This window comes from Eretmochelys imbricata, chromosome 9 (genome assembly GCF_965152235.1).
Source record: "Eretmochelys imbricata isolate rEreImb1 chromosome 9, rEreImb1.hap1, whole genome shotgun sequence".
Taxonomy (NCBI): domain Eukaryota; kingdom Metazoa; phylum Chordata; order Testudines; family Cheloniidae; genus Eretmochelys; species Eretmochelys imbricata.
Window position 1 is genome coordinate 91761104 of NC_135580.1, and position 15083 is coordinate 91776186.

At 37.2% G+C, this 15083-nt stretch overlaps 1 protein-coding gene across 6 annotated transcripts in view; it reads right to left on the bottom strand.

The window, feature by feature from the left end:
• MTMR1 (myotubularin related protein 1) overlaps window positions 1-15083 on the bottom strand; it is a 51199-nt gene that overhangs the window by 31084 nt on the left and 5032 nt on the right. For 2 of the 6 annotated variants that reach the window (XM_077825967.1, XM_077825961.1), the window contains exons 3-9: window positions 10261-10284; window positions 8066-8116; window positions 5280-5355; window positions 3610-3704; window positions 3268-3375; window positions 2749-2850; window positions 558-641 (exon numbers count right to left, since the gene is read on the bottom strand). In XM_077825967.1, coding sequence (XP_077682093.1) covers window positions 558-641; window positions 2749-2850; window positions 3268-3375; window positions 3610-3704; window positions 5280-5355; window positions 8066-8116; window positions 10261-10284 — 540 coding nt within the window. The remainder of the gene's footprint in view (window positions 1-557; window positions 642-2748; window positions 2851-3267; window positions 3376-3609; window positions 3705-5279; window positions 5356-8065; window positions 8117-10260; window positions 10285-15083) is intronic. The other 4 variants (XM_077825962.1, XM_077825963.1, XM_077825965.1 and 1 more) reach the window with 4 other exon arrangements.

Here is a 15083-nt window from a genome sequence, read left to right on the forward strand (position 1 = left end):
TCTGCACAATGTTTCAAAGGTTATGTGAGCAGAAGCATTTCTCAATATTTTGGTTAAAGATATGGGGCAGTATGAAGCCCCAAAGCCTATAGATAATTTAAAAAGCAACAGTGATTTGGATGGGTTTGCACTAAAGTAAAAAATGGGCCTATAGTGAAATAGAAAGAAATTATTTTACACCAGGAAATTGATGGATTAAGGAGACCAAACTAAAATTATTCCTCTGTGTAACTGCTGGTCATATTTGTTTTTAAATGAGCAGACTACCTTTTCAGAACTGGTGCTTAAAATTAAGTCTCCAAATACGGATTTAGGTCCCTATATAACTGCCAAGAGACTTCCTCACCTATAATCCCAATTGATTTCAATGGGATTTGTGGGCACCTAACACTACTGAAAATCAGGTGACTTGCATTTAGATGTCTAAATGTGGATTTAAGAGAGTAAGTTTAATTACTCAGGTTTGCAAATTGTCTGTGAACATTTCTAAAAAAAGGTAAATTAGGTTCAGAAGACTACCAAAACAAAATGAAAAGGGGATTACTTGTATAACCTACCTGCCGCTTATATTCTGCCATTGGATCATAAACTTTCCAACCATTAACAGAAAATTTTTCTTTATAGCTGAATGCAAAAAGTGGCTGAAAGCAACAATGTTAAAACACAAATTACTATGCAGTATTTAGCCATTTAGTAAACTAGAATTCCTGTAAACATGGTGAGCTCTGAAAATGAAAGCCACAAAAGCTGATTCAATTAGTTTCCAAAAGACAAAATCTTATATACAACATTTGTTTTACAGTAGTGCCTAGAGGCCCCAGTCAAGACTGGGCTTCACTGTACTAGTGATTGTTCAAACACAAAAGAAGAGACAGTTCCTTCCCCAAAGAGATTGTGTGTCTTGTCAATTCAGATAGCAAAGGAAACAGAAAGGTAAAATGACTAGCCCGTGGTCACACAGGTCAGCAGTAAGCCCATGAATAGAATTCAAGCCCCATCACTCTCAGTCCAGTACCCTACCCATTGGACGATACTGAAATTGTATACTAATATGATACTGAAATTGTATAGCTAAAGCTAACAAGGCAACTTGTGCCTAGCTATTGTTATCTGGACATTGAATTCGGGAAAGCACTTTGGCCTGGATGCACAAGAGGAGTTAGGCATTCTGACGCTGAGCATCACAACGCCAAACTTTTAGGCCCCTAGAAAATCGCTGTAATTCACAAAGCCTGAGTTAGGCACTTAGGTTCCCTATACAATGAATGAGGAGAGAGATCCGCCTGAAAATATGTCTGCAATAAAAGACCCACAACATGAGCACGGCTGACCTGTGTCTGTTGACTTGGGCTCACGGGGCTTAGGCTGTGGGGCTAAAAATTGCATTGTAGACATTCAGGCTTGGACTGGAGACCAGATTCTGAAACCCTGCAAGGGGAATGGGTTTCAGACCCTGGGCTCCAGCCCGAGTGTCTACACTGACATTTTTAGCCCTACAGCCCTAGCCTGCGAGCCCAAGTCAATTGTCCCGGTCTCTGAAACTTGGGGCATGGGGTGTTTTTTTTTATTGCCCTGTAAATAAACAGGCTGCAATTCACAAAAGCCAGCCCAGTTGGCAGGGAGCTACCTAAGATAGCCAATGGGAGATGCCAAGTAGCGGTTGTGTGTCCCTCTCACCATGATATGTGCCTAAGTCCAGGCGGTAGAGAAGCACCTATCTCTGCTAGCAAGTCACAGCCAGGAATTCTCTTCAGAGTTTGCAAGAAGCCCTGGGGTTGGGAGGATGGGAACAACTGGGCTATGGAATATTCTGATGTGGGGCTCCTTCAGCCTCTCCTGTTGAAGCTCTTCCACTCTGGATAAATAATTAAAGAGTCACTGGAGCGGTAGGACTGGATCCTGGATCTCCCATCAAGCTATGGAGTCACTCACCCTTGTATGCACTCTCTTTCTCTGGCCAGAATGACTAATTATTTATCCAGAGTTAAACAGAAGAGACTGAGAAAAACCCACAGCCCAATGGTTAGAGCACTGCCCTGAAAAGTTGGCAGATCCCTGTTCCCATTCAGAAAGAGGGGGGACTTGAACCAGGAGTCTCCCACATCACACGTGATCACTGGGCTAAAAGTTATGAGGGAGTTCCAATAATTCCCCACTCTCCAGTTGTTTTGTCTGAACTCCCCTAAGGAGCCAAATCAGGTAGCTGTGCTCAGAGGGTACCTACTGGATCAGGTCTAACACAAGACTTAGGTGGTCGAACAACTATCTTCCCCAGTTTGTGAATGTCTGAGGTTTAGGTGAGAGATAAGCCACCTGCTGTCCAGAGGAAGGAAGCAGGGTGCATGCCCAGAGGCAGAAACATAGGTGCCTAGGGACTGAGTGAGATTAGGCACCTACAGGGTTCAGTGGGAGTTTTGTGCATCACAGTCCCCAAACTGGGCCTTAGGCACCAAACTCCTTTATCCTTCATTCTGAAATTCCCCAATTATCTATTATAGACAAATGCTTATAATGAAAGTCAACAAACCCTGAAACCAATAAAGTCACTGTTTTCACTGGTAGCAGCACCTGGCTCTCAGTTCTGTAAATTACTGAAATAAAGAAGTCAAGCCAGAGTAATCTGAATGCTTCATGATATCTAGAATCAACAAATTAATATATTTGTTATGCAGTATTTGCTTATTTCCCTACACTTCCAAGAAGAAGACAAACAGAGGCAGGCAGTCCTTTCCCCATTTTAGTACTTACCAGCCCATTAGAAAGAGGAAATGCTTGAGTTACGAGGTTTTCAAATATCTCCAGTCTGCTCTGTTCTTCCTGTTTATAGGCAAGCCGCAAGTTTCTCATATCCTGTCAGAAAATAAGTCAAACTCTCTTACACTTTGATAAATTAAAAAAAAAAATAGATGCAGTTACAAAGCTGACTGAAACTAAGCACTGGCTACTGACATTAAGGCAAGTCACATTTTCTAACTCTCCTAGTCATTAACAAAATTCTGTTCTAAAATGAGACTACTGAAAAAATCAGGAAGGTCTCAATATGCCACTGAAGTAGGCATTATACCCTAGAATTCACCAATGAGGTGAAACATTTCTTGCAAGTTTCCCATCCAAATTCCAACCAAACCCAGCATGCTTATGGGATCAGATAGAACAACAGCACAAGGCATTGTGGGTGCAGGTTCCCCTTAATACAAAAATGAAATTAATACAATTAAACAGTAATAGATAGGCATCCACTGCATTTCCTAGGAATTCATTCTGTACCTTGCAAACAATTTCTATACCACAGGAGTTGTCTCCATGGCTCTGCACTCCAATCTTTTCAACTCTACTTATTACTCCAAGGGGAACATCAAGAACAAAATGTGGATCCTGAAATTCGGATTAAAAAAATAAGATAAAAACATTTTTAATTTCCTTGGGAAGTATATGTAATCTAGTATAATTCATGTCAAATTGTGTGTTCTACTAGTCTTTTTATAGTTCCTTTTGAATTGATTGCTGTGGAACTACTTTACATTTAATTTAAACTAAGTTTGTCACCTTCTGAAAATCTACTTCAGATTCTAGCTGGAAGAAATATGCACATAGATCTTAAAGTCTCACCCTCTCAACATTTTTGAAATACATTTTGAAGTCCGTCACTGTCAGTGTACCACTGACTGCTCCCATAAATGGACAGATATACATGACATCTTTAGCTGGAAAAAGACAGAAATGAAAGTTCCATTTTATTATTGTAGGCATTTGTGCTATAAGAAGCTCTTTATAGAAAACCAAAAATTGTATACAAGAAACCTCCTACAGTTCCAATGTACTAGAGATCTTTGAGACTTCTATATGAAACTATTTCAAAGCCACTATAACTGACCTTCTACTCTCAAATTTTGATTTGAAAGAAAAAGTCCTCTGCATTTTTAAAAAGGTATTTACAAAGAGAATGATCAAATTCTTCAGTTCTAAGCAATACGTGCTAAATCCCCACCATAAACCAGCCTAAGAGAATGGTGATGTGACATGAAGCATTACTCCTTATTGGAGCTATACTATACAGAATGTTTTTGTGGGGAGTCCATGAAATGGCATACAAATATTTTATGTAACATGAGAAATAGCCTTTTGCCTTTCTCCAAAGTTGCCAGTTTGTTGTATCTTATATTTAAGAAAACCAGAGTGGCTTGGAATAATAGCTATTTGTCCTGTCACCATCCATATGTGAGTTCTGTGCACATTTCATCGACTTCAAATCAGAATTCGAGGAGTCCCAAAGTCTTCATATTGCAAAAATACCAGGCTACACCATATCTCCCTTTTTCTGACAATCACAACAGCATTCTCTGCCCTTGTTGCACCTTACATTAGTCAGATGGGAAGGCTCATGTGGCAAGCAACAGTCATCCTGAAACTAATGCTCAAGTTAGCTGCTCAAGTAATGTGTCTGAGCAAAGATTATGTCCAAATCTGGGTTTTGCATACCTTTTTAAAAATAATTTCTACATTTCAGTAGAATAAACAGTGACAGTTTAGCAACCTGGTTTCACATAACTGTTCTACTTGCATCCAACAAAACACCCCAAGATCAAACTATGTTACTTCACAAAAACTAAAACCTAAGGCCTTCTATTTTGCACATACTTAAACAGAGAGGGTTTATATATAGCTATCAGATTTCCACAGATTATTTCAGGTTTTTGGAGCAGTTTGAAAAATCTGGCACTAAGACTGTATCCAATTAGAGCTCTTGATAGTAGAATGAGTGACTGTGTACCTTTTGCCACTACAGACTGGGTTACAATCTCCATTCTGGTAGTCAGTGATCTTTTTGTGGTCCCTACAAACTAATTCCACCACACAACTTTCCACAGCAGGTCATTTGACTGCAAAAGATCTAATTAAAATGGGACAGTCAACACCACATTTTCATTTTCTTTCCGGGCTAAATCCTGAAGTGCTTGAAACTCGGGAATGAATTTATGACCTATGGGGAAATTTTGAGCACACATGCACCCTCCCCTCAACCTTGCTAATTTGTCTATGTCGATCAGCTGCTTGTTGAAATAAAATACCACACAGATCTGTTTACACTATGTTGAACTGATTTACTTATAGCATAGCATTAGGGTTTGAATAACTAAGAAAATCCGTAGCAAATTTGATCATTCAAGGTAGAATTATAAACTATAAGAAGAAAGAACAAAACCAATACAGAAACCATTTGATTTTATCTTTATTCATAAAGTAATGATTTAATACTATAAATTCAAAACTACACATACCAATCGCTTTGATTGATTCTCCAGGGAAAAGTGGCGCCTCTTCCATCTGTGCCAGCTTGTTTCCATCCCTCAGTGCCTGGCAGAAATCCAAAACCATGAGTAAATCTCACATTCCATCTGCACACCATCGATACACTTTGCTGCAAAGTGCTTTTGCTAAGAGGTTATGGGAGCATGAGAATGTGTATCCTTTTTCCAAGGCACAACTGTGTTAAACAATGCTGCATTAGAAAACAGGGCTTGATATCGTAGGTAACAAAGTATTTATTATGCAGACATTTAAATGTTAGTAACAAACCACTTACACGATTAATTTAACGTGCCAGCTACATATATAGTGCACAAAAACGTAAGCAATACCATTTGCCCAAAATTAGGCCAAAAAAATTAGGCTAATCTTTGTGTTTTTAGGTTATCATCTACTCAAGAAGATTTAGAAGTGTTTATTTAAAAGCATTTATATTCTTTATTTCTCGACACCTTATTAAAATAGCTAACATTTAATTATCAAAGAGAATAGTATGAGAAGTTTAATTATTTAGCATTAAAAAAAATCAAATCACATTATATGTAAAAAAAATATATATATATTTACATATATATATCAGACAGACAGACACATTCTACTATACCCTACTTGACAAGGTACCATTGTTGTAAGCACCACTTGGTCTGACGGAGATATTTTATAGAGATGATAGAACTAAGAATTCAGATTATAGCTTGATGTCACATTGTTTTCTAGAGAGTCTCAAAAGCCAGTCAATATAAATTCAGGGATTGATTTTAAAGCTAATGTTCAGGTGAATGGCTTCCTCCTTAAATACTGCAACAAGGGGCCTTTAGTTTTCTGCGGATGTTTGTAACGTTCTGAAGAAGATTTTAGTGGAGAATTTAAGGGTTTACAAAATTTTTAATGACCATATAAAGGAGCTGACAACACAGGATGTTTTGGTGAGAGTTTAGGATTTCCATTTTAAGTGTTTGGTGTAAAAGTTGGAATATTTTACATTAGAAGAGTATAAACAGTGAGCTAGTTGCATAGTATATAGAAACATATACAGATACTCATCCCTTGTAACAAATTTCTGACTTGCAAGCAAGGAAATAAGATTATCAGGTATTTTATATTTTTAAACACAAACCTTTAACATTAAATTGTTTTCTTAGCATACATTCATATGGGCTTTTTGTTTTTAATTTTGTCTGAAACTAGCAGAATTTGGTATCTAAGCTCTATCATGGAACAGGGTGTAGTGTAGTAGTCAATGGAACTACTCAGGTGCTTGAAGGTAAGCACATGCTTAAGTGCTCTGCTAGACTGGGGTCCAAGTGCAGTGTTATAATTTATATTTCATGATCTCTTATATGGTCACAAAAGTGCTACCTAGGCAAATGGGGCTTCCTTCCTGCACCAGACAGAATATAATTCCTCCTTCATTGTCAGAAACATAACTTTTAATTTGAAAAATGACATCAAAGTAAAATATTTTTGAAAATCATTATGGTATGTGTAATTTAAAGATGTATTAATTTCATTAGGAAATGCCAGTCCTGACTGATCGTTATCAAATTATATTTTAAAAATTCCTGACACATTTGTCTCTAAGAAAGAGCACTATATCTCAACCAAATGTAACATAGTGGTTGCTGAGTTCAGAAGCAAATAAATTGCTTAAGCAAGAAGTTGCATAAATTGGAAGTACATAATTTACCTTAGGCCCAGATAAATAATAATTTATGTACTCTTTATTAAAGAATTTATTTATCAATGCATGTGTCCAGTATAAAATAAAGAGTAGGAACAACATTTATATTTCCCAATATAACCAAACATTTTTAGACATACCAATATGTATAATGTTTTCTGTATAGTACACAGAAGACAAACATCTTTTGAATGAAAGCAAAAATATCCTTATAATTTACTGTAAAGACACTTCACCTACTCAGTCCCACACAGGGTCACTTTTCTCTTGAAGTGCAGAAAATCTGCAGAAAATCTTAATGAATTAGGGGAGATGCATGCAGGTAAGACTAGGAATTTTTAACCAAATCTTTATAAGAACTTCAACACATTATTTCATACACAATCTGGTATGCCAAAATCCAAATTCTATTGTTTTAGCAGTTAAGCATTGTATTTTGCTTTTCATTTATCAGAAGTTCTACATTTTAAGAGGGGGCTTTCCTTTAAATTCTATTTAAAGTCAGAGTTCAACCACATTACTGTCCAAGTAGTTTTCTCGCAGCTGATTGTCTAAAAACATGTAGAATCACAGTTTATTTTCAGCAGAAGCTTTCTCCCCCACCCCCACAAAGAATATATTCATAGCTAAGCTTTTGGGAGGTAATGTTGCCACCATTTTAGATTCTTATGCACGTTATTTGTTCAGAGCCTTAAAAATGTAGTATTAGAAAACAGGGTTTTTTATAGCTACCCATTAATATTATTAAATTAAGGTGCAATAAACTTTTAATAAACCCTGAATCCGAAGAAAAGAGCTTCAGAAGCAATGCATGTTGCCAAGTCCATAATGGTCTTCATGATATCTCTGGCACTTCTCCCTTCTGGGGTTAAAAACTCTGCTTGTGGGAGAGGGCTGTTTCTAGTTTTTTGGGTGTAGTTTGTTTGTTTGTAATGATAGGAGTTCAGAGGTAATATTCTGAAATTCTCTATTGCTCCCCAGAACTTAACAATGGAGGATTTCTACATACTGTAGATGGGCTATTATACAGTAATTTACTACACAGTTAATGAACAAACGAGGAGTAAAACTTGCCACCTGATCAGCTTCTGCTTCAGAATGATAGCCATTGTGTCCATCCTGAATCTCCTGCATTGCATGAGACAGCAGTAGGGCAAAAGAGGGGTAATAAGAAAAAAACATGCAGACAACAGGTGAAAGGACAGAATCACACTTTTTAAAGAGACAGTAGATACTTCAACATCAACTTATTTATTCAACACCTTCCACTCTTTGCATAAACTACTCACAGCTATTAGGCCCAGCTATAACACAATATGAAATGGAATATTTATTTGCAGTCTCACAAAAAGAGTCAGTGCAGGTATCAAAGAACACAAAGTATGTACTGTCTTTTTAAAACAAGCAACCTTATAGCAGAGAAAATGCAGAATATAAATTATGTATGCCACATGCTTAAAAATAGAAGAAATTGAGTATTGCTTGTTGTAGTAGTATAAAGGGAAAATTCATGCGTTTTTTATTGTAGAAAAAAATTAAATATTTTCCATATCCATTAGTATTCAGATAATTTAAGGAACTGTTGTATTGTGTAGATCACATGTTTAAATGTTACTGTCAAAAACATCTGTTAAAAATATACACAAATTACATCTATTAGCCAAAAGATTCACATCTCTATGTACTTACACTTGTTGCATCATATTGGGATCTCTTTTACTATATAAATTACATCATAAAAAGATCCCTGTGCGTTACAGGCAAGAACACAAAAGGTCATTGGGTCATATGCAAGTTTTTTGTTTTGTTTTTTACTACTTTCAGCCAAAATTATTCTTCAGTCTGATTCCAAAATTAACTGGAATGAAACCACCATCATCTTTCACAGAGTTGGATTACATTCCAGATCAATCCCAATTCACAAATACAAAAATTTCTCGTTTAACAGATAACACTTCTTGTCTTAAATCTGAAAGAAAGACAGTTTATATCTACTTTGATAAATATAATTTTAATCACTTCTATGAAACCCCCAAAAGAAAACAAATTAACAGAAGGGGTTACATTTGTAGAAAACATAGGTTCCATTGTTTTTACATCCTTCTAAAAAAATTTACAGTGCAACAGCCACCACTTTCAAATGACACAGGATTCCCAACATTTAGACCTTATTAAAGTGAATATAGTAATTATTTAAAGCTTAGGCCAGAGAAATGGCTGAAGACTGTTTCTATATTTAAAGTCCAAAGAAAGGTGGATGCTAGAATCCCAGGAAAAGGAAAAACTGGAAGAAAGGCAATTGAGCTCTAAACAGACAGATTACGGATGACAGAAAGTATGCACAGGCACTGAAGATGGTTTTTCATCCTTGAACATTTACTGATAAAGGTGAAAAACCAAAGAAAACCATCAAGTTTTATTATTTTAACATATTTTCTTGTGTTATTTCATTCCAATTTCTGATAGATTTGCCCTTGAAAATATTGATCTTTGTGTTTTACAATTATTATACAAATCCAAGTAGCTTTCAGATGTGAAAATAATTGATTAATCTCAAACCAGGGGATCAGGCTTAACTGATTTTTTTAATAAATGCAAATCCTTGTTTGAATGACAGGGTTAAAATATTTAGAGAATAAAATCAGACTATTAACCCTCTCTTTTCTCAATTGATTAATGTTCCAAAGTGAAAGAGAAAGCTATGAATTTTTATATCATTAAACACTGGATAAAACCCAGCCTCTAAAATTATCATAAAAAAGATGTAGGTCATTGCATCTAACTTCAATCCCAACTTTCTATTTTGCTCAACGGCTGTATCAATTAAGGTAAAACATGTATGAATGCAAACATGAATTGAAATCTTATTTAAATAGAATAAACAAAGACTTACTGTTTTTCCACAAACTACTACTGAAATTCTTTAGCATAGATAACACATTAAACTCACTAATACAGTGCTCTGTAGTCCAAACCATGTAAGCATCAGTCATGAGCATCCGTTTGTCGGAGTTAATATAATAAAACTGAAGTTTGTACTGCACATTTGTAACATAACTTAAATATACGGCTCTCTCACACATTGGCTTTTACTGCTCATGAAAAGATTGCAATGGCAAACAAGCTGTTGAGCTGCATAGCAAAATGGTCTGATTGGTTCATAAAAAACATTAATGACATAAAAAAGAACACTAGGCACGCTAAGTTCTCAACACAGCACAAAAGACAAACAGGTAGGAGGCTGTTTTGCCAATAGCCAAATGTATTCTTACCCGTATATCAGGCCTCTTGTATACCTGTTAGTTAAAATACAAAATGTTATCCAACAAAATGTGCATTCAAATGTTGCTTTGTGACAGAGACGACATCAGGCAGCAGATAAGATTTTCAGAAGAGCTCAACTCCCACTCTGGTACTTAAATTAGTAGCAAGATTTTCAAAACTGCACAATACACAGCTGCTCCCTATGCATTCAACAAAGTGTGCTGAGCACTTTTAAAAATCTGGACACTTCATTTTAATGTCTACATGGGAGTCAAGCTCTTGAAATCAGGTCCTAAGCATCTTTTTATTCAGTGACAACATACTAGTGAAAAATTGAAGGATTTAGCAATCCTTTTGGATAGTATATAGTAAGCCCACAATAATAGCTATGACAAATGATGGCCCTACACTTCTGAGTCAAACACCGGAGTGTAGTTAGCTCTAACTTTTCCCTAACTTACTTCCAAAACTTTCTAGGCAGCCATTATTATCTAAGTGCTTTCCACTAATGCCACCTCATTCAAGGCCACCACGTTATTACTAAGTTTTCAGTCAGGTGAGATTTACATAAGACACTATGAATTTAGAGAGTTAGATTGCCCCCAAAACCAAGTATGCTGCTTGTGTATGGCACATTAGTACAAGTCTAACAAGAAAAAGCAAGCTCAACATGCTTCAAATTCCACATTCCCCTTTGCAGCACAATATGTTCCCTCCTGACCTTTGTATTTTTGCAAAAGCTTTGTGGTGGAGTGAAACTCCCACCATGGAACACAGAGGAGAGGGAGCCATGATACTCAGAATTTTTTAAAAACTGTATGTGTTGCTTTTGTGTATATGGATTCAGGGACATACCAACAGACATTTTAAGAAACAAAAAATAGATAATCATTCAATCTGAAGTGCACAAGCTGATGGGGAGCCATCTGAAAGCCAAGAAAACTGATGAGGAGTACTTGTGGCACCTTAGAGACTAACCAATTTATTTGAGCATAAGCTTTCGTGAGCTACAGCTCACTTCATCGGATGCATACTGTGGAAAGTGTAGAAGATCTTTTTATATACACAAAGCATGAAAAAATACCTCCCTCCACCCCACTCTCCTGCTGGTAATAGCTTATCTAGAGTGATCACTCTCCTTACAATGTGTATGATAATCAAGGTGGGCCATTTCCAACACAAATCCAGGGTTTAACAAGAACATCTGAGGGGGGGGGGGGTAGGAAAAAACAAGGGGAAATAGGTTACCTTGCATAATGACTTAGCCACTCCCAGTCTCTATTCAAGCCTAAGTTAATTGTATCCAATTTGCAAATGAATTCCAATTCAACAGTTTCTCGCTGGAGTCTGGATTTGAAGTTTTTTTGTTGTAATATCGCAACTTTCATGTCTGTAATTGCGTGACCAGAGAGATTGAAGTGTTCTCCGACTGGTTTATGAATGTTATAATTCTTGACATCTGATTTGTGTCCATTTATTCTTTTACGTAGAGACTGTCCAGTTTGACCAATGTACATGGCAGAGGGGCATTGCTGGCACATGATGGCATAAATCACATTGGTGGATGCGCAGGTGAACAAGCCTCTGATAGTGTGGCTGATGTTATTAGGCCCTGTGATGGTGTCCCCTGAATACATATGTGGGCACAGTTGGCAACGGGCTTTGTTGTAAGGATAGGTTCCTGGGTTAGTGGTTCTGTTGTGTGGCATGTGGTTGCTGGTGAGTATTTGCTTCAGGTTGGGGGGCTGTCTGTAGGCAAGGACTGGCCTGTCTCCCAAGATTTGTGAGAGTGTTGGGTCATCCTTCAGGATAGGTTGTAGATCCTTAATAATGCGTTGGAGGGGTTTTAGTTGGGGGCTGAAGGTGACAGCTAGTGGCGTTCTGTTATTTTCTTTGTTAGGCCTGTCCTGTAGTAGGTGACTTCTGGGAACTCTTCTGGCTCTATCAATCTGTTTCTTCACTTCCACAGGTGGGTACTGTAGTTGTAAGAATGCTTGTATGCATCCGATGAAGTGAGCTGTAGCTCACGAAAGCTTATGCTCAAATAAATTGGTTAATCTCTAAGGTGCCACAAGTACTCCTTTTCCTTTTGCGAATACAGACTAACACGGCTGTTACTCTGAAACCTGTCAAGAAAACTGATGTTATGTATTCAAATCTGCCTGTCTAGCTAAAGAGGTAGGCAGTTTCCAAGGGTACAGCACTTTAAAATAGCCCAGACCAGAGTGACCAAGTCACAGATAATCGTGGTGAGGTCTGCATCAGAGTGACTCAGAAGTTTTAGCTAGGGCAGAATGCATTTTGCAGCATCCTGTTACCTATGAATTCAGCAGCAGCAATGAGCAAAGAGACTCCTGAGTGTGCATATTGACAAGACCAAGGGTGGAACAGCCCCTCAAGGAAGGCTACAATAATAATCCTCCCCCACCCCATCATTACACTTATTCCTAGATATGCTTTCACTACAACTTCGCCTCTGATTTTTTTGGGCTGAACTTAAGCCAGCTAGTTAGCTTTCACCCACGGCTAAGTAGGCCAGACACTGGGAAAGCAAGCAGACTAAAAGATGTAGATTCAATCAAAAAGGGGAATTGTTGCCCCTAGTGATCTCACACACATGTTGAGCAGAAGGAATGACAGAAGAGAACCTTCGTATTGAGACCGTGATGCAAGAGCCCTCAGGAAGAGCAAGAATTATAAGCCACTAGACTCTACCCATTAGGCCTGAACATGAACAGTTTAAGCTATCGCATTCATTCCCACAGATGACTCAACAGCACCTCCTGATCAACCAGGTCTAGCAATTGCTTGCTTTTGTAATGAAGGCAAGTTGTATTCTGAGCAATCCACATCGACAATGGCCCCAAACTGTATATTTTTAAACTAATCATGAAGAGCAAGTATCCACCTCAAAGCTTCTTCTGAACTTTAATTAGCAAGGCTGAATGAAATTCAGAAAGGAGTATATTTGCTCTCTCTTGCTCACAGTTTTATTCAGCCTTGAAGACAGAAGTTCTGTAACAGTGCACTGCAATTCAGGACTATATTCCTGCTTTAAGTCTCAGTTTTTGTACTAGAAATTTAAATAAAAAAACTTAGGGGCACATTTTCAAAACTGCCTTTACATTTGTATAATCAAAAATCTGCTCACAAATTGGGAAGACAGACTAAGTACCCAATTTGGGCACGCAAACAACTCTGAACACAAATTTAGAAGTCAGCTACCTATATGGTTTCTTTGATGTGTTATGTTCTTTAAATGCCAATCAAGATTTTAAAAGGCACTGAATGCAGTGTGGTTCAATGGAGAGGGTACCAGTCTGCGAGTCTAGAAACTGGCTTTCCTTTGCTGACTGGGTGACCTTGTGAAAGTCATTTAGCCATTCTACACCGCAGCTTCCTCATCTGTAAGAGGAGGCTAATGAGGTTCACCCACCTTCAAAAAGCACTGTGATATCGACAGATGGAAAGCTTTATAGGCACTATTATATTATAATCATATGGATTCTCTTTTGTTTGCCATTTACTCATCTATAACAACTTTTTCATTTAATATGTTGGCCAGTTTTACACGGACATTCTAGCTGATCAACTTGAATGATTACTTCACAACCATTACAATCTATTGTGTAAATATGGTAAGTTAAATTTATTGGATAAATGCACAAGTCAATACATATTCTATTGCCTAAACTTAATTAACTTTGTATTAGTTAAAAGGTACAGTATCCATTTTCAAAATGAGAAATGCTAATGCAGATGCATATCAAAATTGTGATGAAAACTGTGTGAGGTATCTCTGGATACTTTACTTGGATCATAGGAGGAAGCAAGCATGGCGACCTCATCCTTAAAGAAAGCCATACAAAAATTAGTGCTATTTGGCATGATTTACCCAAGACCAGAATAGGAAGGTTGCAATTAAAGACTCAGATGCTTTGACAACTGTGTGAAGAAGTTTGCACAGCATCTGCCCATGTTGCTCTTGATTTTAGTTACTGCTATACAAAGTTTCTCACTTACACATACATTAAATTCACCCACTTTAAAAACAAATTGTGACATTTAAAACATATTGTGTATGCAGTAGTCAACTGATTTTCCGGAAATATGTAAAACCTTGGATATTCCATGGCAATCAGGAGGCAATATGACAGTAGAACTAAGCATCTGAAAGAGAGGTTATAATGCAAAGGAGGCCCTTTTCCAAAGCAGCACTTTGAAAACACCATATAATAGCTTCTTAGCTTTTAAAAAAAAATATGCATTATTATTCAGGATAGGTAAATAAAATTTTATGATTAGAAACTCTGCAATGTGATTTGCAAATGTGGGAGTTTAGCTCATTCTATCCTTTCATAGACATGTAATGTTAAATACAATTTATAAACAACGGGGATTTTGAGCATAGAAAGGTTTAATTTTTTTTTTATTTGTAACAGACAGAGAATGAGATAGATTTAAATGCTGCTCATTAGGCCTCAAAATATTTCTCCCTTTTAAGTAATGTGCAAGATCAGTCTGGAATAGAGAACCAGACTATTTAGATTAAAAAACTGGTTCTCCTCTGGAGGAATGCATAATAACTCAAATGGTGAATTGAACACTAAACTCGCAGACTTGGATTCTGCTAAAATGAAGTCCTTGATCTACAGGGCAAATACAACAGACAGTTGTAATGCAAGGTTTCCCACAATGCTTTATCAAAGACATCAGCCTTGACCCAGAGCGAGCATTTGCAATTCAGCTGCCAGAGTATAGAAGAGCTAAGCTTTTTCTGAGTACAAGTTGCTGACTGTGCCAACATAGTGACAAACTCTGTGAGGTGAAG